General features: G+C 29.4%; 1 protein-coding gene across 9 annotated transcripts in view; it reads left to right on the top strand.

Annotated features, from left to right (window-relative positions):
• The window catches only part of LOC122630879 (thyrotroph embryonic factor), a 91,811-nt gene extending 65,947 nt beyond the window's left edge, over positions 1-25,864 (top strand). For 3 of the 9 annotated variants that reach the window (XM_043815895.1, XM_043815893.1, XM_043815900.1), the window contains 5 exons: positions 16,091-16,260; positions 19,565-19,802; positions 21,165-21,313; positions 22,040-22,177; positions 22,852-25,864. In XM_043815895.1, coding sequence (XP_043671830.1) covers positions 16,091-16,260; positions 19,565-19,802; positions 21,165-21,313; positions 22,040-22,177; positions 22,852-22,938 — 782 coding nt within the window. In that variant the 3' untranslated portion in view covers positions 22,939-25,864. The remainder of the gene's footprint in view (positions 1-16,090; positions 16,261-19,564; positions 19,803-21,164; positions 21,314-22,039; positions 22,178-22,851) is intronic. The other 6 variants (XM_043815898.1, XM_043815902.1, XM_043815896.1 and 3 more) reach the window with 5 other exon arrangements.
• Positions 25,865-26,599: the final 735 nt, after the last annotated feature.

Genomic DNA, 26,599 nt, shown 5'->3' with positions numbered 1-26,599 from the left:
TAGTAGTCCAAGCGAGAAGAAGGAATTCCAAAGGAAAGCGAAAGTTCTTTCACTCTCGTTCCACGAGTACTTCTTGCCAAGGATAGTTTCACTGTCTTCGCAACGAACCAGTCTTTCTATCCCCCTTTTTCTTTTCTTTCCTTTCTTTCTTTCTTTCTTTCTTTCTTTCTTTCTTTCTTTCTTATTTTAATTCTGTCGACGTCCTATATAAGGAGGTTACAAGGTGACTAATTATTTTTATTTCGACATAAAAAAAAGTCAACTTGACAAAAGTAACTATCGTAAATCATCATTCTTCTTTATACGTTTCCATCGAAGAAGAAAGAAGAAAAAGACATTTTATTTAAAAAAAAAAAAAAAAACAAAACGAAAGAAACAAAAATGATATAAAGTAATAATCTGACAATTTCTTTTTTATTACGTGTGTCCACACGACGATTATTACATGAATTTGCATCTTATAAAATAATTATATACAATACTTAATGTATCTATACATACATACATACACACATACATACATACATACATACATATATATATATATATATTTCTTTTTTTTAATAAAACCATGAAGTGTAATGAAACTAAAAAATAGAAAAAGGAAAGAAAAGAGAAAACGTCTACGTAAGTGTATAAAATCTCAAAGTTACTAGCTAGTAATTCTTTTTCTCTTTTTGTAAAATAATAAGAAAAAAATTATTTGCTAAGAACGGAGTCATTATACTTAATTACTATGTTATTTAAAACTTACGTTTTCCTTCGAGAAACTTGGAACGAGGCAAACCTTACGAAGATTTTAAATATCTCTTTCTCTCTCTCTCTCTCTCTCTCTCTCTCCCTCTCTCTCTTTCTCTCTCCCCCCTCCCTTCTTTTCTGTCTCTGTTCTTGCAACTATTAGCTTCGGTTCTCTTAAACTGAATTTGATTAGTTAACGATGCATTTTCTCATATAACTCGTTGAGCTCATCGTCGCGATTCGATCTATCTTTGCATTTCGCGGAATCGTCGTTGAAGAAAAACATGTTTCACCGGTATACGGAGAACGCGTACATCTTATTAAAGTAATTAAAGCCATCCACCGCCTTATTAAGTATCCTCGTTGTTGTCGTTGTCGCTCACTATGAAAATTCTACGATATTCAACGATAATGCAATGTCATTTACAGTTTCCCAGTCTCGTTCGATATCGAAATGGTAATTTTCTTTTTTTCTTTCTTCTTAACATCGAATGACAATTATAAATCGAATTTATTTTTGATAAAAAGTGATCGATCATCGCTTATGATATTACTATGATAAACTTATGATAAAATAACAAATATATATATATATATATATATATATATATATATCCTGTAAATTTGATAATAATTAATATCTATGTAATTTCTTTCTTATTACAAGCTTTCTTTTATCTCGAAGTAAATCGATTCAATACAAGTAAATTATACAAAAACGTATTTACAAGATTAAAAACATTTGGATTTTCAAGACTGATCGAATATATTTTAAAAATTGCTGCAAGTAATATATATCGCATTAAACGTTTACATACATATACATATATGTATATATATATATATGCAATATAATTAAATACACATATATACACACATGTACACACGTACACACATACATATATATATATATTTATATATATTTAATTCATACAAGTATTATGTATATATACAAATTACTTAAATAAATATTATATATACATATAAAGTATTTGAATAAATATTATATGTATGTATATGTATATATGTATATGTATATATCTGTATGTACTTAAACATTCTAGCGTGGTTTTGCTCGTAAGAGAGGAAATGATTCCCAAGAGGTCCGGAGGAGCGGCCAAGGACGACTTCACGAGTTTGCAACGTTTACTCCGTTATATGCTTCGAACTCGTAACTCAACAAACGCGACGCCTATCGATCATGATTTCTCCTTCCTTCTTGCTTCCTACTCGATTCATCTCCGTTAACGTGTTTCTTCGCTTCACTTTAAGATGAATGTTAATTTTTCTTTCTTTTTTCTTCTGATTTTTCTCCTTCCTCTCTCTTTCTCTCTCTCTCTCTCTCTCTCTCTCTCTCTCTTTTTTCTCTCTTATTCTATCATTCAAACACACTTTTCCAATGCACATTTTACTATTTTCGTTCCAATCCATCGTAACACGATACATCAAATAATTCCTAAAACGATGAAAAATTTTTTCCAAAGATAATCTGTATGAATATTCTTAATTATAAAATGAATTAATCCTTTTTTTTTTTTTTTTTTTTCATACGAATAAAATACGTAAAAAATTAAGATTTTGGATCGTTAGAATAACGATTCTTTTTCTTCTTTCGCGAGATTAATAATTTTTTTCAAGTGTCCAATATTTTTGTTTTCTCATCCGATTTCGTAAAATCATTCGGAATTGCTTCATTCGGTATACTTTGGTATTGGAATGTAACTATAATTTTTTTTCTCTTTTCTTTTCTTTCATTATTTTCTTTCTTTCTTTCGTCAAACGATGTCACGAAAGAATTACTATATTACGATCGTTCGGGACAGTTTGTTGGATCATTCGGATCTAGGACTATTTTATAGCACATCACCTTGATCGTTCTTACGGATCTATCACACCTGTGTATACTTTGTTACATTATTAGACAATAACAAGATGAATGTACGTCACGTGACACTTGATAGACTCTAATATATGTATACGTATACTTATAAGGTCGTTATTAAATTTGTCTAGTTTTATCTATTTCGTAGAACTATACGAAAAAAAGTTATGTCGAAGTTTTACGTGAAAAAAAAAGAAAGAAAAGGATAAAGATAAAAACAGAAGAAAATATCTAGAGATAAGAACAATTGAGGTCGACGAAAGAAGAAAGAAAAAAAGAAAGAAAAAAAAAAAGAAAGAAAGAAAAAGAGATAGAGAATGTTGAAAAAATAGTACTAGCTATATCTTTTTCTTTCTATATGTGTGTGTGTATGCGTGCGTGTATGTGTATACGTTTAGATATTCTATATATACCTATATATAGGCGACCTCCAGACCATAACTCTTTCCCCCATTTTTTCAAGGTATCTCGGTGCAATGTCTTCGAGATAAGAAACGATAAGCTAATATGTGCATCGTTTCTTCATTATTATATATAGCCAACTATGTACTGAAAATCTACAAGTACTTAGAACTTTCTAAGCTGTACATTAGAGTACACTCTAATATTCGTATCTTAATATAATATATAATTTAATTAATAATATAATATATATATATATACTACATATTAATAATATATATTATATATTATTGTAATATTATATATATTTTATATATAATACATATTAATATGTATATTATATATGTATTATATAATTTATTATATATATATATATTATATAATTATATATATATATATTTATATAATTGCATATGGAAATTTGTCTTATTATCATTGAAAAGTATTTATTATGAATTCGTACAGATATACTACATATTATATTATATATATATATATATATATATATATATATATATATATATATGTATGTATTGAGATTCGTCTTATTATCTTTAAAATGTGTTTATTAATAAACTCGTGCAGACTCGTGAAGAGTGATAGGTAGATAATTAGATGGCATCATTCTTATATGAAGTTGTTCTTTTGCTTCCATTAAGGTCACTAGTATAATTAAAGAATGTGATTGCAGGATGCGATTAGCGTCTTTACGATGCGTTAAGAAATAATCGAGCTTTCCTGCATTAAAAAAAAAAAAAAAAAAAAAAAAAGGAAAAAAGAAAAAACAAAAAGGAACGATAAAAAATATGAATGACGTCATTTATACGCTTCTGTAAGGCAAATTTTTTCTTTTTATTACTATTTTTATCATTTTTATTATTATTATTATTTTTTTTTCTTTCTTTCTTTTCGCCAACTTGAATTTAAAACAAGGAAATAATAAAATAATTCTTCTTGCACGATAGCTTGCTTTCATTACTCATTTCTTTTTTTTTCTTCTTTTTTTCTGTTAATTTTGATTTTTTCGTTATATTTTTCTTCGTTCTTTTCTTTTATTTTTCGTTTTATTTTTATCCTCTTTTTTTTTTATTTTTTTCGGTTAGGTTCATACCAGTCGCAATCATTACGCTCCTCTAAGTGTATCTATAATTAGAGAAGACTTAACTAATTAGAGCGTATTCTCGCACCGGTGAAAGTGTTTTGGGAAAAGAAGCGCGGCTGTTGTTTCCGGTTGCTCGAGTTGAACGACCTAAGTTTTGTTATAAATCAAATCGTTTCGTTTCTCTCCCTTCCTGTATTTTTTCTTATTCCTTCGTGTATTTTTTCTTATTTTTCGACTCTTCGTTTTTTTCTTTCTCTCTTCGAGAAACAAAAAAAAAAAGAAAAAGAAAGAAGTTCGACTCGGAGAAAGAACAAACAGACGAAAAAAAAAGAAAAAAAAAAAAAAGAAAAGAGAAGAAAGAATTTGAAACACGATTCGTCGACTCGTATCCAATTATCATTTACGATCGTAAATAGCTACGACATAAATAGCTGTTATTTACTTATTCGTTCATGAACTTTATATCGAAATACTTAGCGATAACGATGTGATACGGGTTAAATAATTATCAAAAATTATTTAGTGCGTGTGTGTATGTGCGTGCCCATTATGTTTTAAGCATTACGATACGTTTTTCATTATGTTTTAAACATTACGATAATTTCTAGAGTTCTTTTCTTCTTCTCCTTTTTTTTTCCTTCTTCTTTTTTCTTTTTTTTTTTTTTTTTTTTTAACTTTAATTTAGGAGAAGCCATTACGAAATTTTGTAGATAACTTTTCTAGATTATTTCTCTATCCGTGTCACTTTAACTCGAAGTAGGATTCGAAAATTCGAGATTTGAAAATTTTCCAATAGATTTAATTTTGACGATAAATTCGAACAACTCGTTCTATAAATATTTATCTGTCAAAAGAAATTTGTATCGATTTAATTCGAAACGCACATATTCAAATAATTCATTCTGAAATATTATCTGTCTGTTATAAATGTATCTGGTAAAATTTGTACGATTTAATTAGAACGTTAAATCCAAATAATTCCCGATCGAACGGGAAATTATCGTGGTAGAAAAAATTTTCATTGCCCGATAATAATTCGAATAAATTGTTATGCTAAGATTTCGTTTATTTTACGATTTGACAACGACGAAAACAACGTAAAAAAAAAAAAAAAAAAAAAAAAAATCGATATCGTCGGTGACAACGAGAGGATCGTTACGAGAAAAAAAAAATAAGAAAAAAAAAAAGAAGAAGAGAAGAAGGAGAAGAAGAGAAAAAGAGAGAGAGAGAGAAAATATCGACAAAGGAGATACGAGAAATATATTAGAAAAATTTTAATGGAACGAGAACACAATAACGAAAAGATAATTTACATGAGGCCTTTTAAAAAGTCTTCCGTCGGAGTAACGCAAGTTAACGCAATAAAGATAACAGCAAATATACATAAGGTTCTCGTTGGAGAAGGGTGTATATACCTAGAGAAATATATGATATAGTAGATGTCTGTCTCTAATAGAATTGAAGTTAATGTCGGTTAGAGTAGACTCCTCCGTATATTAGGATGAAGTTGAGGACGATGGTGGCTTACCGCACATACAAATCATCGAGAGACACCGACAACTCTTCGAGATTTATCGGTCGTAAGTCAACTCCTTCGTTTTCGCATTCCTTTTATTATTATTCTTCTTTTTTTTTTTCCTTTTTTCTCTTCTTCTTTTTTTTTCGTTTTCTTTTTCTTCTTTTTTCCTTCTTCTTTCAGTATTTCTTCTTATTTTTCACCCGCGAAAATGATTTACTCCTTACACTTCCTCGTTCTACTCCTTTACGAGAAATATTTGTAGAATTTTTTTTTTTTTTTATATTTTTAATAATTCGTTTGCATTCACGTAAGTCGAAAGTTTTAATTCGGAAAATAATAATAATAATTTATTTCGTGTCTCTCTTTCTTTTTTCCTTTTCGCTTAACTCGATACAAACGATTTTAAATAATCATTATCATGGTTTTCTTTTTTTTGTTTTTTTTTTTTTTTAATTATCACTCTTGTCATCATTGTTATTGTTACTGTTATTAATTTTAACGATCAACACTTTCCACGATTTTTATTTAATATCGATTATAGAAACTATATAGAAATTATAGTAACAAATGGTTCGTGTAACGAAGCGAACTTTTCAAACTGATCATACGTACATTTCCATCCACACATACGTTCTTTTATTATTTTCTTTTAAATTTCAACAACGAAAATAGAGCGCCGAGTTTTTCTCGAGCTTCTAATTTTTTCTTTTTATTTTTATTTCTTTTCCTTTTTTCTTTTCTTTTCTTTTTTTTTTTTTTTTTTTTGTCACGAGTAAAAGAAGCTTCTCGTTGAAGCGTGTCCCGCCTCGAAGGACGCGCATATAAAATTACAAAACTACAGTGAATCTTTTCCCTCTCTGTCTCTCTCTTTCTCTCTCTCTCTCACACACACACACACACACACACACTCCCTTATAAAGAAACTATAAAAAGAAAAACAAGGTAGATAAATAAAATAAATGGGAAAAGTGATATGAAGGAAAAAAGAAAAAAGGAAGGATCGAGCTTCTCACAATCGGAATGACAAAATCGTAAATAAAAATTGCAAAGGGTTATTGTGTGAACTTTATCGAATTGATATCCCTCAGGATCTTTTGTCAGTATGGAATCGCGGAAATAGATCTCGTGGCATCGTTACCGATCGGATAAACAATCACATTTGTTTGGAGATGACTTCCTCTGGCCTTGCTCGCTTGAGCTATTTCGGACTGAACGATCTCGTGCTATGAGAGAGGATGAGAGAGGATGAGAGAGAGAGAGAGAGAGAGAGAGAGAGAGAGAGAGAGAGAGAGAGAGAGAGACTAACACGTTCGACATAGACCGCTGAACTCACCTAAAAAGAAAGAGAAAGAGAAAGAGAAAGAGAGAGAGAGAGAGAGAGAGAGAGAGAGAGAGAGAGAGAGAGAATGAAAAAGATAACAGCCATTGTTATCCCTAGATTCGATTAATCGAGAATGTCCCTAATCTTTTTTCATTATTGTCTTCGAAATGAGAGTGAGTGAACGAATTAAAAAAAAAATCAGGTCACCGTACGAACGGTTCATAACTCTGTATGTACGTGTGTATGTGTGTGTGTGTGTGTGTGTGTGTGTGTGTGTGTGTGTGTGTGTGTGTGTGTGTGTGTGTGTGTGTGTGTGTGTGTGTGTGTGTGTGTGTGTGTGTGTGTGTGTATTGGCCAGTAAGTAATGTCAGAATTTGCGATAGGTATTTAATATCTAAATAAATGTAATTTTTTAAATAAGAAATAAATTTAAATTAAAAAAAGAAAACAAGAACATTAAAATATAACGGTATATATTATATCGGATTATTCGATGAATAAGAAAGTTTGTAATTATAATATAATAAAAGTTTGTTATATAATAATTATAATAAAATAATAATATTAGATTATATATGAAGTATACAATTATTTATACATAAATCGATATATAACACTTACATTATTGAACGGCAATATGTGTCTTGAAACGTTAATATTTTTTATTAGAAATAATATTCTTTATTTAGATATCGAACGATATAAAAATTACGAGAAAAATCCTTTTGGGCAAATTCCATTTATATTAATTAATTTAATTAATGGATATTTAATTTCATTAAACGAGGATTACAAAATTAAGGAGGATTAAGTTAATTTATCGATCCACCAATCGACATATGTAACGTAGGTAGTAATGATTTTTTTTTTTCGTTTTTTTTTCTTTTTTTTTTTTTTTTTTTAATTGACACGTAGATACGTAAGTACGAGGAGATACATACATATATACATATGTATATGCACCTGTGAATTTTCCTTTAGCTCGAACAGTCGTCTTCGTCTTCGTCTTCGTCTTCGTCTTCGTCTTCGTCGTCATCGTAGGTTTGCGGTTAGCTACGAACTCGACCGGTTTACGATAATTGTATACTCGCACGACAGAACAACGAAAAGGCACTGTCATCTCGCAATATTACTTGCTCTTTTATTCGACGATAAGCGAAGGCCACCATGATTGTTCTCTTTGTAAAAAGTATGGATACTAACAACAGAGAGATAGACAAAAAACTTTATCCTCCTATTAACGACTTTCCGTTTTAAATCAAAACATTAATATTTCATTGAATATTTCATTATCGATCCAAAAGTTAAAATTCGATTATATCTTATTATATCGCACGAAGAAAGTAGAAGAAGAAGAAAAAGAAGAACGGAAAAAGAAAGAAAAATAGATTTAACGAATCGACGTATAATTCGTTTATAAAAAAAAAAAAAACAAAAAAAAAAAAATCACGACTGACCTTCGCGATATCACAGATATGAACTAAAATCCGATCGTTCGAACCGTGCCACTTGCTTCGTTCTTAGAAAGAAAAAAAAAAAAAGAAAAGAAAAGAAAGAAAAAGAAAAACGAGCGAGAAAAGAGGAAGAAGAATAAAAGGGTCGTTCTGAGGAAAAAAAAAAGATGAAAAAACCAGGAAAAAGAAGAGAAAAGCAAAAAGGGTGTGAGGGAGAGAAGAAGAAGAAAAAAAAAAACTATTTCTGCCCCGACAAGATCGTTCGAAGATCATCGAAACCATCAATCAGAGTAAATGAAAAGAATTCGAAATCTTTTAATAATGATAAGTCGAACATGTATAATACCAAGAAAAGAAGTATAACCACTGACTTTCGTGAACGGTAGTAGTAAAAGTTCATTCTGTTATATTATTATGGTTCTCTTATGGAAAGTTATTATAAGAAGACTGTTATTATTATAGAGATCCTTTCGTCTTTGTCTTTGTCTTCTTCTTCATCGTCTTCTTCTTCTTCTTCTTCTTCTTCTTCTTCTTCTTCATCGTCGAAAGAAGAACGGGACTAGAAAGGAATAAAGTTGAAAACAATCTACTTTGAACGCATTCCTCGAGGGCATCGAAGTCACTCTTCGCGTGTGTATACACATGAACAGAAAAGAGCAGGTAGAAAAGAGAAGTAAGAGAGAGAGAGAGAGAGAGAGTGATGAGGAAGAGGAGGAGAAGGAGGAGGTTCGCGTGTCGTCGATTACGTAAACGAGACATTTGAGAGAGAGAGAGTGAGACACCTATCTATCTATTCATCGATCGAAAGAGAGAGAGAGAGAGAGAGAGAGAGAGAGAGAGAGAGAGGAAAAAAAGATGTTGAAGAGAATACCATCGTTACAAAGAAAGAAAGAGAGAGATAAAAGAGAATACCGCCATTACAGAGTGAAAGAGAAAGAGATAGAAAGAGAGAAGAAGAAGCTAAAAAGAGACCGGTTTTACTTCTAACGGAAATCGTTGCCATACTTGCTGGACCAAGTAGAGATTCCTCGTGAGGAGAAGTGCCCTTTACGGTACTTCCGCTTTCGTTACGCGAGAGTACCGATCCTGGGGACTAACAAACAGGAACTCCGTTTGACTTGGATACCTACTTTTCTACCTTCTGTGTGCCTCATATATTACGTTCCTCGATTAAAGAGAAACGGGACTAAGGAAGAAACTTTTTTCTTATCTTTCTCCTTCTTCTTTTCCTTCTTCTTCTTTTTCTGTTTCTTTCTTTCTTGTTTTTTTTTTTTCTTTTTTTTTATATATATATGTGTGTGTGTGTAAGAAGAATAAAAAAAAGAAATATGAGAGGAAAGAAAAAGTTAAGGATTTCGAAAAGCGTGTTCTTTTTTCTTTTTTTTTTCTCTTTCTTTTTTTTTTTTTTTCTTGTAATATCGCGAGCTTCGATGTTGATTATTTTTTTATATTAATGATGTTTCTTTTTTTTATTTATTTATTTTTTGTTTTTGTTTTTGAAAGAGAGACGAAGGGAGAGAGAGAGAGAGAGAGAGAGAGAGACAGGGAAATGGCCTTTAAAAGAGATATTGTAGGTACTTAGATAATTATAATTTTCTATTATATTATGACTTTCAATATTATTTATGTATTAATTTATATTAATACGATTTTTTAAGAGAGAAAGATTAAAAAATATATATATATATATATATATTATACACTTATTTAAAATAATATATTTTTGTAGTGTATCATGAATTCAAATATTATTCATTATTTATTTTTTTTTCTCTTTCCTTTTTTTTTTAGATAGAAATAGACAGGGAGAGATGTCCTTTAAAAAAAAAAAAAAGGAAGAAAAAATATATAATAATTTAAATAAGTATACAATTTTCTAGTGTATACCTATATGTTCTGCATTTCAATATTATCAATATATTACTTTAATATCGTTGAGACATAATAATGACAGTCGTTCATTGATCAAAATTACGAAAACTTCGAATTAGAATTTCAAATGAATGATCACAAGTCGATGAACATAAATGATATAAATTAAATTATATTGTACGAGGTCGATGTTTAAAAGAAAAAAACAAAATTAATGAAAAAAGGAAATCATTAAAAAGATAATAATAATAATAATAATAATAATAACAATAATAATAATAATAATAATAATAATAATAATAATAATAATAATAATAATAACAACAATAAAATAGAAATAAAAATAAGGAAACAAAAAATTTCGAAAATCTTTTAAAGACTAAAAAAATATATATTGATAATATTAGAAACGACAAAGCCACAACGCACTGATGAGAATTATCGTCTCATAAAACTTTGCACGCATATACACACACATACACACATATATATATAATACATAAGAACGCGTTTCTCGAACAATAATGATAATTTACTATTGTGTTCCTTGGAAATAAATGAAAATAAAAGACGTTACGTTCTAACGATAATACTAATCGTTCGCGACTAGATTAGACATTTTCCTTCGTAATCATAGTTTTCTATCATCTTGGAAATCATTGGAGAACAAGTAGAATACCAATTTGAACGAATAGATCTATTCGATCGATCGATACACGTACTACTTACTTACGTACGATACGTATATTATATCGTATCCTTAACTGCGGTCAGTTTTTAATCATTATACACGTACTATCTTTCTATCTCACAATACAGACACACACACACACACACACACACACACACATATACTTTGAGTGAAATGATCAATCTTATGTGAAACAGTGTCAAGGTTTCTTTACATTTCACCTGATATATGTATCTACGAAATTTCATCTACGAAATTTTATATCCTTCATAATTAACTAATAATTTTCTACCACTAATCTTTGTCTCTCTCTTTCTTTCTCTTATAAAATTAAACAAATAAAAATACCGATAGTCTCTCTTTCTATCTCGTGTGAAATTTTATTCCCTTATCGTAATTAACATCTTCGTGACTTCTATTTAGAAGTTCTATTAATAAACGACGAAAGTGTGAGAGAGACGAGATGATGTCTATCTATTGAGCAAAATTAACACGCGACCTTCTCTCTCTCTCTCTCTCTCTCTCTCTCTCTCTCTTTCTCTTTTTCCCAATGATTGCAATTACCATAAAAACTCAGATTAATGTATCTCGTTTCACCATAAAACATTAATTTATTGCAACACGTGCAAATCTCTAATCTATTCAATAATCATTCACTATTAATTTCTATACCTTCTTCTTCTTTTTCTTCTTCTTCTTCTTCTTCTTCTTCTTCTTCTTCTTCTTCCTCCTCCTCTTCTTTATCCATTTTCTTTTTCGTATTCTTTTTTTCAAAATTCTATTGCAAATACACACACGCAAACGCATATGTACGTAGCTATTAATCACTATACGTATAATAACTTTCTCTCTCATTTCTCTTTAATTATATAATAAATTAATTATATAAAATATTATTGAAACTTATTTGAACGTATTGAAAAAATTAATAATAACAATCGACCGACAAAAATAATTATTGTAACAGAGCAGAAATAATTTTGTCGTCACCGAGATTCATTTTCACTGTGGCTATCTATGTATAAGGCTAAAGCTAAACAACTAAACAACAACGGTAGAGTCCGGGGTAATTTGGCTCAAGGCTATCTTCGTCGTCTATGCACGACATACTCGCAGAACTAATCTCGCGTTGCTACGAACCAACTTTAGGCCTCTTTTAAAGGTTCGAACCCTGAACGAGGGCTGCTTTAACCCGAGGGACTCGTATTCTTTTTACCTTATCTATCCGTTCGTTGACTTCCTCACAGAAAAAAAAAGTTATTTTTTTTTTCCCTCATCCCGTTTCACCAAATTTTTTTACGTTTTTGCTAAACATATGATATTAATATGAACACAATAATAATAATAATAATAATAATAATAATAATAATAATAATAATAATAATTAATAATGATAATAATATTAAAAGGAACAAGTTAACATCTTTAAAATTGTTTTCTATGTCGATTTAAATAATATAATTCGGATATTATGTCTGGTTTACATTTGTATTATTTTTTATTTCTGTTTCTTCTATTTCTTTTTTTTTTTTTTTTGTTCTACTCAATTTTTTCTCCTTAGTTTTTCATCTCTTTATTTTTTCTTCAATAATAATAATAATAATAATAATAATAATGATGATAATGATAATAATAATAATAATAGCAATAATAATAATTCATTGTGTAATCGAATGAAAAGTTGAAAAGGGAAAAGAATTATTTTGTTGATTCTCCTTTCTTTTTTTCTTGTTTTTTATTTATTTTTTTTTTCAAAAATTTATTGGATTCAAGGTTGATCCTATCTTAATTCGCAAATTAATTGTAATTTTTAAAGGAAAATTTTTTTCGAATATTTCATTCTTTTCTTTCTTTTTTTTTTTTTTTTTTTTACATGGAAAGAAATTTATTTCGTTATTCGTATCAATCAAAGATTTTATTTACAATATATATATATATATATATATTTTTTTTTCCGTTGCAAATAAAATTGAAATCAATAGAAGATCGTATCTAAGATATTATTTTTCATTTATATTTACGTCAAGCTAGTCAACTTTATTGTTAATATTCTCCTACGAACAACTCTTTTAGAGTTCTTCTTTTTTCATTTCCTTTTTTTTCTTTTCCTTTTTCTTTTTCCTTTTTTTTTTCTTTTTCTTTTTCTTTTTTCTTTTTTACATGCAAAGTGATACGACGAAAAACGACATACGACGATCAGCATAACTACGTTCTATTTAAGTATTGTTACGACTCAAGGTTGTCTTGACAATGCAACCACCTTCCTCTTTGCTATGTGTCTCTTTGATAGACTAAAAGAGAGAGAGAGAGAGAGAGAGAGAGAGAGAGAGAGAGAGAGAGAGAGAGAGAGGGAGAGAGAGTAAGAGAGAGAGATGAAAGAAGACTAATAGTTTCTACTTAAGGAAAAAAAAAAAAAAAGAAAGAAAGAAAAAAAGCAGGAAAAGGAAGAAAAAAAAAAACATTGATATTGATGAGATTCATGAAAATAAAAAACAAGAAAATAAAAAAAGTAAAAATATAAAAAGAAAAGATTCGATAATTTTCAATCGGCGAAGAGAGGAAAATTTTTGTTAGTTATTTCATGAATGACGAGAACAGAAAAGTCGTATAGTCGCAAATGAGTATTATAAGTCGAGCCATACGTGAGCCATTATGTCGTGAATTACGTGTAATAATTTCTTACACGCTATTAAACGAGATATGGTACGAAACGTACGATAGCCTTTTTTCTATCGCATATATTCGCGTTGAAACGTTAAAAAAGTAGAGAAACTTTATTCTTTCTTTCTTCTCTCTCTCTCTCTCTCTCTCTCTCTCTCTCTCTCTCTCTCTCTCTCTGCTTGCTTTTTTTCTTTTTTCTTTCTTAACCAATAGTTTCACAATTTTGTATCTTCCTTTAATTAATGAAGTATATTATATTAGTCTAATTTTTGTTAACGATGAAATAAAAAAAAAGAAAAAATTTTTTCTCCTTTTTCTAATTTCCTATATAATCGTCATTATCGATCTAATAATTAATATTCTTGTATATAATTAATTAGTAAATAAAAACCCAATCTAATTTCGTTTGACAACAAAATCCATCGTAATGTCTCATCGTGTAATTCAATATTTGATATTAGTAGCCAACATTTGGCTTTTCTTTTCTTTTTTTTTTTTTTTTTATTTTTTCCTAACGACGATCATCATCCTCGTTATTTCTTTTTCCTTCCTTCTTTTATCTTTTTTCCTTTTTTTTTTTTTTTTTTCCAATCATTACAATTCTTGCCTTCGTTATTGTCAGTATGATTGTCATAAGAACAACAATCGCTATCGCATCATCGTAATTCGTCAGGAGATAAAATGTAAAAAAAAAAAAAAAAAAAAAAAAAAAGAAGCAAAAAGAAACAGAAGGAATAAACGATTTTGTGATAGATTAAAGATAAAACATAATTTACGCTTATTGATCGCGTAAGTTCGCGAAATCTTTTAATCGAATTTTCAAAATTTCTTTAAATGCGTACTTTTAACGTACCTACTTTCTCACCGCAACTACTACTCGTCGCAAACATTTTTATTTATTCTATGATTATTCCATTCTTACGGAAGCTGCGAGAAGAAATGATCTTCTCGAAGATGAAAACGAAGAAGAGAGAGAGAGAGAGAGAGAGAGAGGAGGAGTTTAGATCGTTGTTGGCCTTGAAGATATTCGCTCAAAAATAGTGGCCTAGCCAGATCTCTCTCTCTGTCTCTCTTTCTCTCTCTCTCTCTCTCTCTCTCTCTCTCTCTTTATCTCTTTTTATCCCTTTCTCTAACTCTCTTTCTCTTTCACTCTATCTCATCTCTCTCTTTCGCACGAGCGTTTCTAAACACATTGAAACGTATTTCACGTGTGTGTGTGTGTGTGTGTGTGTATGTGGGTGTGTATATATATATAGAAATGATGTATAGAGAGCTATAGACGTATAACGAACATCCGTCATCCATCTGTCGAAAAAAAAAAAAAGAGAGAGAAAGAGAGAAAAAGAGAAAAGACAAGGACGAGAAAAATGACGAAAGCAAACGAACAAATAATATCACCGTTTAAAAAGAAAAGATTCTAAGGAATAGTGAGTTGTTATTAAAAATAGTTTATTAGTTTTAATCATTATCGAGATATTCTCGATTGTAATATTTATCGTAACTAAATTTTTAAAATAGAAATATTCATATATGTACATATGTGTGTGTGTGTGTGTGTGTGTGTGTGTGTGTGTGTGTGCATATTTATACAGACGTATATTGAACATTGTAAGTGTATATTATGTATATATTTTGTTTACAAGGTTTCTTTTGCAAGTTGCTACGTCTAATATAGTATCTGAAATATGCATAGATAACTATGTAATATATGGTGACAGATAAATTAGTAAAAGGGAAAAAAAGAGAAACAGAAAGAAAAAGAAAAAAAAAAAAACAAGAAAAAGTGAAAGAGAAAAAAAAACTCCAAAGTAAATACAAATAGATAAGTTTCTCACGAACGCGTTCACGTACGAAGAAAATTATTGCTAAACGATTCGACGATGTGGAACCGATCGAAAGATAGAAACGATTCGGATAAATAAATCTGGTTGGTTATGAAAACGAGTAGTTATTATGTAAATCAAAAAACTAATTCATTTGTATAATCATGATTTATACTAATAATTAATTAGACATTTCGACAGTGTACGATTGTAAGATAGAAAATGTATATAAAATATTTATAATATGTATTTAGATATGTATGTATGTATGTATATGTGTATGTAAATATCATGCTTGTCTCATAGATAGATACATATATACATATCTATGTATATTTAATCGTGTTGATTATATATATTCAATATATATAATATAATATATATATATATTCTTTATTATATATATTATATAAATATATATAATTATTGTTATATAATTTTATATATATATATATAATTTTTTTCATCAATTTTCATTTATTATATATATGAATATATAATATATTATATATATATATATATTATATATTCAGATATATATATACGTGTATATGAATATTTTATATGAATATTTTTAATTTTGTGTTATTTATCTTTTGGTTTATTTGTTTATATTTTTTAATAGGGAAGCAAGGGAAAGATGGACCGGAAGAAAAGAAGGATGCCGACGGAGAGCTTTGGGGCAACGTGGAAGCGCAGGCCGCCTTCCTCGGGCCCAATTTATGGGACAAAACTTTGCCCTACGATGCCGACCTGAAGGTATTGAACCATGTATGTACAAAGACACGCGATACGGTAAGCCCACTCACCTTATCTGAATCCTCTTTTTTTTTTTTTTTTTTAAAGAAAAAGAAAAAAGGATTCCAATTAAAATCTAATCAAATAATAAAAATAAACAAGACTATTTTTATATGTATGAATCATGGGATGCAACGAAATCTTCCTAAGCATTATTAAAAATCGATTAATACTTTTTCGAGAATGAATTTGAGAATTAATTTTCTTTTTTTTTTTTATTTTTGTTTTTTTTTTTTTTTTCAATAAAACTACTACTGCAATCTAATTTGTAAGACCGCAAGTCTAATTACGATGTTTAGAAAGTTTTAAAAATAAGTGATTGATTTTTAAAATTGCTTCGAAACTTTTGGTTCACCCTGTGTATATATATATATATATATATATATATATATATATATACCTATATATATGTGTGTGTGTTTGTGTGTATGTAAATATATGTATGTATACACGATAAAAATCAATGCATTTATAGACAAATATATTTATTGATCATAATACTTGAAATATTTAATTTGTCTAATAGATAATAACTCCGAATATATTGATTAGATATTTTTGTATGTTATATTATATCGTTTCTTTCGATATCTAATAATATATAATATCACAATACAATATATTAGATTATTCGAATTCATAACATGAACATTTTTTATATAAACGATATAATACGATATATTAATATAATATCATAATGCAATATAATATATCGGTCAATAAGTAATACTAGAATTAAATTTTCAACAATCGATGTTAATCTCGTTTATTTATATACATAACGTAACTCTGCTAATTTCGATATTACTTATTGACAAATACAATCTAACACAAATGAACAAAACACAAAACCATAATTTTTACTAACTATGTAAAGAAGAATTAAAAAACGAAATCTCCATTAACAATATCGACGAACAAATTATAAAAAAAAAAAAAAAAGAAAAAGGTTCTTGAAATTTCACTTGGAATTGAAACAAAAAAAAAAAAAAAAAGAAAAGAAAAGCAAAGAAAAAAAAGAAAGAAAAAAAGAAAGAAAAAAAGAAAAGAAAAAGAAAATAGAAGAAGAAATTGTCCTACCTATCAAATAATTTTCATAAACGTAAGATAACGACATAATGATCACTGGTTAACAAGCACTCGTTAGAGTAGAAATTCGAACGAAGGCAACCACCATTATTGCATGAACGCATTTCACGAGTATGTATTAGTTCGTATTAGATTTGTTTACGAAGGTACTATTTTAATACGGAAGTAAGTAAGCAACTAAATAAGTGAATAAGTAACTACTTACCTGCCGCCTGTATTTAGATTTAAAAGGTGTACGGCAAATGACATAACACGTTCTATAGAAAATCTTGAAGTGGGCAAACACGACAAGTTCGTTTCGTTATAACGTATACTTCGTCCATATTCTCGTAATTTATCTTCCTGAATCGAGAAACCGGGAAACCAAATGTCGTCGTCGTCGTCGTCGTTGTCGACGTCGTCGTCATCGTCGTCATATTTTATGACGCAAACTATACCTCGACCAACTTTCTCCGGAATCGAGAATCAAGTTTTTGGGCCTTGTTTTTCTTTATCTTCAACTTCATCTCGTTTTCTTTCTCTCTCTCTCTCCCTCTTTTTATATATATATATATATATTTTTTTTTATATATATTATATACGTATATATGTATTTTTGTCGTGGTCTATTTTTGTTTTCTATCTTTTTATTGTATAACTTTACCATTAAAAGTTTCTATGAAAATATACAGTGTACTGTCATCGGCCATTTTTATTTTTATTATGTTTCTCTTGTTTTGTATTAATGGATATTTATTCACTCGTTTATTTATTTATTTATTTATTTATTTATTTATTTATTTAATTTAATTTATGCATTTATTTTTGGTAATTTTATTTGGTTTATGAAAAAAGGAAAAGAATTTTTCTTTTGAATTATTTTATACATACATATATATATATATATATATATATATATATATATATGTATAAAATTAATTAATTTAAGATTAAAAGTTTTTTATAGAAACGTAGTTTCCATTTCAATCGGTCATTATTATATTTATTTATTTCTTTATTTTCTATTTGTCTTCTTTACGCGTGTATAAAAAAATTTTCTTCTTTCAACATATCTCATATATCAGATATATTAAGATCATCAATCTTGAAAAATTGATATACACATATAGTATATATATATATATATATATATAATTATTAATGATTAAAAACAATTTTAGACTTTATCACGATTCATTTTCACCAATTATTTCTAATCGGTTATCTTCGAATGACAACATTTACGTGGATACATTAAAAAAAAGAAATCATTGTTGAAAATAACATAATCTAACGATGATACTTCGAATGTCAGTTCGCATGCAGCTCGATCGAACGTATGTAACTGTTAGAATCTTGATTCTCTTCATTGACACTTCTTACTTCGACAAATGAACCTTGAACTTTTTCTCGACGATCATAAATTATACGTATACATTATATATTGTATATATGTACCCAGAGAAATATATATATATATATATAAATAATTGAGGAGAGAGAGAAAGAGAAAGAGAGAGAGAAAATCGTTCCCACTGGGATCTCTAATGATGATCGATCTATGGCATTAACTCTTAAACGATCCAATGGAAATCTTCGATCGTTTGTTCTATGCATTCGTTGCATTCGTTCGAGTATATTTAAAAGAAAAAGGAGATATAAAAAAATTCATTAAAAAAAAAAAAAGATCTAAATAATATTAATCTCGACGCGATAATTCTTTCTTCTTTTTCTTTATTCTTTCATATTGTTCAAAGATATACACAAAAGTCACACACATACGTATATATGTATATACATTCTTTTTAATCTTATACTAATCTCATTTATGATAGATATTTATATCTTAATAACAATTTTATTGAAGAAGGAAAGAAAGAAAAAAAGGAACAAAATTATTTAATTAATTAAAAAAATCTAGCTCGTGCTCTTTATCTCTTTTTACACTCGTATCAAAGATATACGCAAAAGTTACATACCTTCTTTTTACTTTTACATGTTCTTTTCTTTTCTTTTCAATCTTTCTATAATCTCATTTGTGCGATAGACATTTATACATTTGGATAATAATTTTAATTAAAAGAAAAAGAAAATATTAAAAAATAAAAAAGCAAAGGAAAGAAAAAAGAAAGAAAAAGGAGAAACAAAGACAGAAAGAAGAAAGAAATAAGTAAGAAAAGAAAAAGAAGAAAGATAATCACTGAAAACATTTGGATGTATCTCTTTTGTACAGTACGTGGACCTGGACGAGTTCCTCTCCGAAAATGGCATCCCTGTTGATGGAGTAGCCGGTGGTGGGCAAGGAACGATGCAGAGCGCACAGTTACACAAGATCAACAGCACCGAAGCGGCGAGTCATCAGGGACCAGCCGGTCTTCACCTCGAACCGGTCACCAAACGCGAAAGGTCACCCTCGCCGAGCGAATGTTGCTCACCTGACACCTTAAACCCACCTTCACCAGCGGACTCTAGTGAGTACATTTCCTTCTTACTATGTTCTTCTTCTTCTTCTTCTTCTTCTTCTTTTACTATTTTTTTTTTTTTTTTTTTTTTTTTTTTTTATATAAATATATATATAATAGGGTCAAAAGTTCGTAGACGAGTGAAAACTTAACTTGTCATTTTAAAAATCGATGAATCTTTCTCGGAAACTCATTGCTGTGTTTTACAATCTAAAAAAAAAAAGACAAACAGAAGGAAGGAAAGAAAAATTAAAGTTTGATCGATCTTGAAACTGATCGATCGATTTTGAATATCATTTTAAAAAAACTTGTTGTCTCGTTCTAAAAACTTTTGGCCCATTTCCGTAGATCGATTTCGTTCGTTCTCTCTTCGTGAACGTCGATCTCGAAAATAATTGAGAACGATCGATTTCTCGATCGTTCGATCCTTCACGCATGATCGTCGCAACATTTGTTTTGTTTGTTTGTCTCAATTGTCTATTGATTCGTCTATTGAATTTTTTCAAACGAGCATCTTACGAACGAATTACTTGTTGGATGTATGAGAAATTTAATCAACCCTTAAAGATTATCACCGTTGTGAAAAAATGTGAAAAATTTCTACCAACTATCTCGATGTTATTTTACAATTGTTCGTAAAAGTGAATTGTCAGAATTAATAAGACGAAAAGATTTTTGTTTCTTATCGTTTTATAAAATAAAATAGGACTTAATGTACTGCAAATACACGTATGTTTGTGTAAATGTGTATGGATTTCAAACTTCATATCTGTAATAACATTAATCCTATTTATTCTAAAATAATTTTTAAGGGTTAAATAAATAGCATATGTTAGATGTATTGAAAAGTTTCGTAAATTAATAATATTAATATTTTATTCTTCGTGATCGTAATTACCTCACCTATATAAATCGTACGTATAATTATAAATACTTTTTAACTTCGTTCTTCATATAAACGAAAATTAATAATTCTATCTTATTACATATAGATAATAATTTTATAATAAATAATCATAACTGCGACAACATGAGCCGAGACATAAAATTACGAATCAATCACAGATCACTTAACGATCTAATTTCCAATCGTATTAAAAAAAAATTTAATAACAACATTTTATATGATAATATCAATATTTTTTTTTTTTTTTTTTTTTTTTTTTTTTTAAGAAAGCGAGAATAGAATTTGTATCAAATTTGCGACTATCTGCGTGCAATTTTTTCGTCGGAAAAAAAAAAAAAAAGAAAAAGAAAGAAAAAAGTTTCCACATCGAACTCCTGTAATAGAATAAACGTTAATAATTAGAGAGAAGTATTAGACTAACGTCCAAATTTTCTCGATTATTTCCCCTTTTTCTCGCGCAATAGATTCGGAGGACTCGTCACGAATACAATATGGCTTCTCTCTTGTAGCGCTCTCGATGGCCTCATCGGGCCGAGATTTCGATCCACGAACTCGGGCCTTTTCCGACGAGGAATTAAAGCCACAGCCAATGATCAAGAAGTCACGGAAACAGGTAAGCAAGAAAAAAAAAAAGAACCAAAAAAAAGATCCATATCATATAAGCAACAACGGATTTACTCAATGGAAAGACGGTGATCGTTTCGGGCCCGATAGTATATCGGGTAGGTCCCGATAAGACGATAAAATATAAACTTATATTACATAATAAATTACATTTAACATCTCCACATACGGCAATGTATAATTTTTGTATATTTCTACATCGGCGAGCATATAATCAAATTTTTCACAGCATACTTCACATATCAGCATTATTTGCACGAACGATTTAAACGAAAAAATGTATATACATTCAGAAGGATCGATTTATTTCTTACGACGACCCACTCTTCCTTCAAAAAAAAAAAAAAAAAAAAGAAAAAGAAAAAGAAAAAGAAAAAAAATTCGAATGCTTTAGGTTCTTTCGAAAGCCCTAACTCCGCCAGTACATATATGTATCTCTATGCATAAATCAAAGAAAACAAAACGAAAAAAGAAATATATATATATATATATATATATATATGCATACATACATATAAAAATAACGAAATAAAATAGAACAATTAAATAAATAATTAAATAAATAAATACGTTGCCACGAAAGATATAAATTATAAGCACCTCCCTTACCTCTTAACTCACGATAGAGATCAATCGCAACATCAGCACCATCGTCACAACCACAACCACGTTGACTAAGCGATCGACAATGTCTGTATTCTGTTTGTGTTCTTAGTTCGTTCCGGATGACTTGAAGGATGACAAATACTGGGCGCGTCGTAGGAAGAACAACATGGCGGCGAAACGATCACGAGACGCACGACGCATGAAGGAGAACCAGATAGCTCTCAGGGCCGGCTTCCTCGAGAAAGAGGTGAGCTATCATCTCTCTTTCTCTCTCTCTCTCTCTCTCTCTCTCTCTTTCTTTCTATCTATCAATCTATCTATCTATTTGTCTACCTATCTATTTATCTATCTATCATCTATTTATCTTTTTCTGGTAATAAGATCCGATCGATAATTCTAGCCACGTTTTTTATCCTAATAAATATATACGATCGATCATCCGATGATAGAAGAAATCTTACCAACACCACCAACATTCTTCCTTATTTTTCTTCGATTGTACGAAAACATTAAAAATAAATAAATACATACAATATATATATATATATATGCGCGTGTGTAAAAGTAAAAATTATATATAAAGAAATTTAGAACTAGCTATCATTATGTTGTAACTTTAGGGATGTCTTTCTCCTTTTTCTTTCTTCTTTCTTTCTAAAAAAAATTTCAACCATGTTTTTCATTGATAATAAATATTCGTGAGATATGATCTATGAATCGATGATGGAAATCCTCTTTGATAAAATACGTAAAAGAAAGAAACCTTTCTCTGGAAAAAAAAACAAAAAAAAACAAAAAAAAACAAAAAAAAACGAGAGAAATGAAAAAGATATTTAAAAAAAAGAAACGTATAACATAAAGTACATAAATATATGACCAGTAGAAACTAGTTTTAATGACGTTATAATTTCTTTTATATAGAATATGGGTCTACGACAGGAATTGGATCGATTAAAGAACGAAAATATGTTGCTGCGTGACAAGCTGAGCAAGTATACGGACGTCTAACAGCCCTTTTAAAAGCACCAGCAGCAACAACAGCGGCAGGAGCAGAAGCAAAAGAAAAAGAGCAGCAAGACCAGCAGCGGCAGCGATAGCAGCAGCAGCAGCAGCAGCAGCAGCAGCAGCAGCAGCAAAAGAGCAGCAGCGGCAGCAACTGCAGCAAATGCAACAACTGCAGCAACTGCAGCAATTGCAGACGACGACGACGACGACGATAAGACGGACGGAGATACAGACACGAGAGAATTGAGCAGTGTGTGTCATGTACCGGCTCCTCCCTCACTTTATAGTCGCAAAACTTAGATTTCGCCTCCTCCAATAGAAGAGAAGAGATGAAAAAAAAAAAAAGAAAAAAAAAAAAGAAGAAAAGAAGAAAGAAAGAAATGATGGAAAATAGAAAGGAAGGAAAAAAGAAAGGAGGGAAAGAAGGAAAGGAAGGAAGGAAGGAGTATGCCGAAGAATATCAGAGGAACCTTCGAAAAAAAAGAAACAAACAAAAAAAAAGAAGAGAAAGAAATCTATATGACTTGTCCCTTTTTACAATTTCTACCCTCCCCCTTCTCCCTTCTCCAACCGCCTTAATCGCGCCATCTTTTTTGTTCTCTTCCCTCCCTCGAATTTTCCTTCCACGAGCATCTCCCTCACTTGTACATAATTATATCTATAGTTAGATTACGTATATATATATATATATATATATAGATATATATATACATATATATATATTTATGTATGTAATTATATATATATATAAATATATATATAGAAAATGAGAGAAAAAAGCAATGATATCGATATATCATATATTATTATATTATGAACAATACGAACATAGAAATATACATCTGGTCATCAGTCCTACCCCTTACCAACCCTTCTTTGCTGCCAATTTCTCAACCCCCTCCCCTCTCCCCTTTTCATCCCATCTTACTTTACCTAACCATAAGCGAATAAATAATGTTATTAGTAATCCTTATGTTTTTAATGATTTAAAAAACAATTGATTTGAGAAATCAAATTTAAATAATTAGAACTCTTCTTTTGGTGATACCGAAGACGATGATAATAAACGAACGAAGAGGAACACGGATAAATTTAATCAGATGCGTAGAGATCAATAACACGTGTTTGTGTTTTATGAGAATTTAGATTGTATTAATCCTGATAATTGTGTGACGAGCATGATGTTTCTTCTTCTTCTTCTTCTTCTTCTTCTTCTTCTTCTTCTTCTTCTTCTTCTTCTTCTTCTTCGTGATTCTACTGTCCCTTTTTCTCACCTTCCTCTTTCCCCTCCTCTTTCTCCACTTCCTCTTTCTCCTTCTCTTCTTCATCTTCTTCTTCTTCTTTTTGTTCTATTCCTCCTCTTCCGTGTTACCATTACGTTAATTATCTACGTTGTTGTAGTTTATTGAACTATAAAAAGAAAAAAAGAAAACAAAATAAAAAAAAAAAAGCTTTTCGCGCCGTACTCTCTCCTTTCCATCGAGAAATAAGTGTGTGTATCGCGTTGAATTTTTGTACATACATACATACATACATACATTCATATATACATACATACATACATACATAAATACGAGTACATACATACATACATACATATATACAGACGTACATACATAGATAATATACAGGATAGGGGGGAGGGGCCAAAAGTTCCTATAAAGTGATTTTGAAAATCGATTACTCTTTTTCGAAACTATTTAGACTGATTCCTTTTTTATTTCTTTTTTTTTTTTTTTTCTTCGTCAGATTGTAAAACTACGAGTGTTTAGGAACTTTTGGTCCACCTAAAAACTTTCGGCTCAATGTATACATGTATGTGTCTGTGTGTGTGCGCGCGCGCAAGCGTGTGTGTGTTGTTTGTTTGTATGGGTGTATGTGTGTATGTGTGTGACGAAGAACGGTCAGCCTGTATCGGTCGGCCATATTTCATACTTTGTTAGAAAATTAAACATGAAAAGAAAAAAATGTGGAATAAAAGGGAGAAAAAAATCGAACGAACGAATTATTCTCGCCACGAAAAAAAAAAAGACAAAAAACAAAGCAAAACAATACAAAAGAAATAAAAATTAAATGAGATTCCTCATATATATATATATATATATATACATATATATATATAAATAAAATAATTAATTAATCCTGGCGATACTCTATATATGTACGCGTTCGATCAATTGTAAATAAAGCGAAACACATCTCTCTCTTTGAATAGAAAAAAGGAAAACAAAACGAAATTCTTTTATAAAAAAAACAAACAAACAAATCAACCAATTTTTTCTATAAACGATCGATACTCGATTATCAAGAGTGAAAAAGAGAGAGAGAGAAAGAGAGAGGATCAAGTGTGGTCGGATCGAAATGATCTAGCTAGAGCGTTCTAGTCGAAGCTGATTATTATAAGAATGGAAATATATTATCGAATAATATGGAGATATATATATATATACATATATATATATATATATATATATATATATTGGAGAAGAAGAACGAGATAAAAAAGAAGGAGGGAGGAGAAAGATGATTGAATACGGGAGAACGTCAATGAACGAACGAATTTATGAATGAAGGAATAAACGAATGAATGAATGAATGAATAAATGAATGAATGAATGAATGAATGAATGAATCAGTGAATGTGTAAAATGGATGAAAACGGGAAGAATAATGACGATTATGATAATTATGATGATTACGATGATGATGATGATGATGATGATGATGATTATGAAAAAATAAAAAAAATAAAAAAATAAAAAGAAAACAGAAAATAAATAAACAAATAAATAATATAAGAAAAATGAGAGATACGCTATGAATATGTTTCTTCAGACGTACGTATGTACATGTACGTATTAATATATAGAGGGAGAGAAGGGTGTATAAGGATATGACAAATAGAAAGATAATTAATATGGGACAAAGATTTTCAAACGAGGAAAAAAAGAAAAGAAAAGAAAAAAAAAAGAGGGGCGGGGAAGGTAATGAAAAAAAAAAAAAAAAAAAAAGACAAAAAAAAATTAAAAAAAGAAAAAGAAACGAAATATGTATCACGATGAATTAAAAGGTAATGATTTTTTAAATCGTTCTTTTTTTTTTTTCTTTTTTCTTTTCTCTTTTCTTTCTTTCTTTTCTTCTTTCTTCCTTTTTTTTTCCCCCACTCCAAAAAGACACGAAACTCTCGACACGCCTCTTTTCGAGCACGAAACGTATCTATATACTTATGTATATATATAATGGACGACAAGAGAAATGAAACGCATGATAAGTCGAGGAGAAAAGAAAGAAAAAAAAAAAAAAAGAACAAGAAAGGAATGAAAAAAAAATAATAATAAAAAGAAAAAAGAAAGAAACGCTGCAATCTTTTTCGATATCCATATGCATGGTAATGGTACGTACAATACATACATACAGTACATATATATATATGTGTGTGTGTGTGTGTGTATAAAGAATTTCTCTTTATCATTAGTTGGATAAAAGCTTTCTATTTTAATTTCTTTTTTCTTTCTTTTTGTTTTTCGTTTTGTATCATAATCACCTTTACTTTCCCACCCTCTTATCGTTTTTAATATTATTTTTTTTCCTTCCTTCGCACTTTTCCTGTTCTCTGTCTCTCTCTCTCTCTTTCTCTCTCTCTCTCTCTCTCTCTCTCTCTCTC

This window comes from Vespula pensylvanica, chromosome 8 (assembly GCF_014466175.1).
Source record: "Vespula pensylvanica isolate Volc-1 chromosome 8, ASM1446617v1, whole genome shotgun sequence".
Classification (NCBI taxonomy): domain Eukaryota; kingdom Metazoa; phylum Arthropoda; class Insecta; order Hymenoptera; family Vespidae; genus Vespula; species Vespula pensylvanica.
Note: the sequence above shows the minus strand (reverse complement) of the source record. Positions and strands in the feature narration are given on the sequence as shown.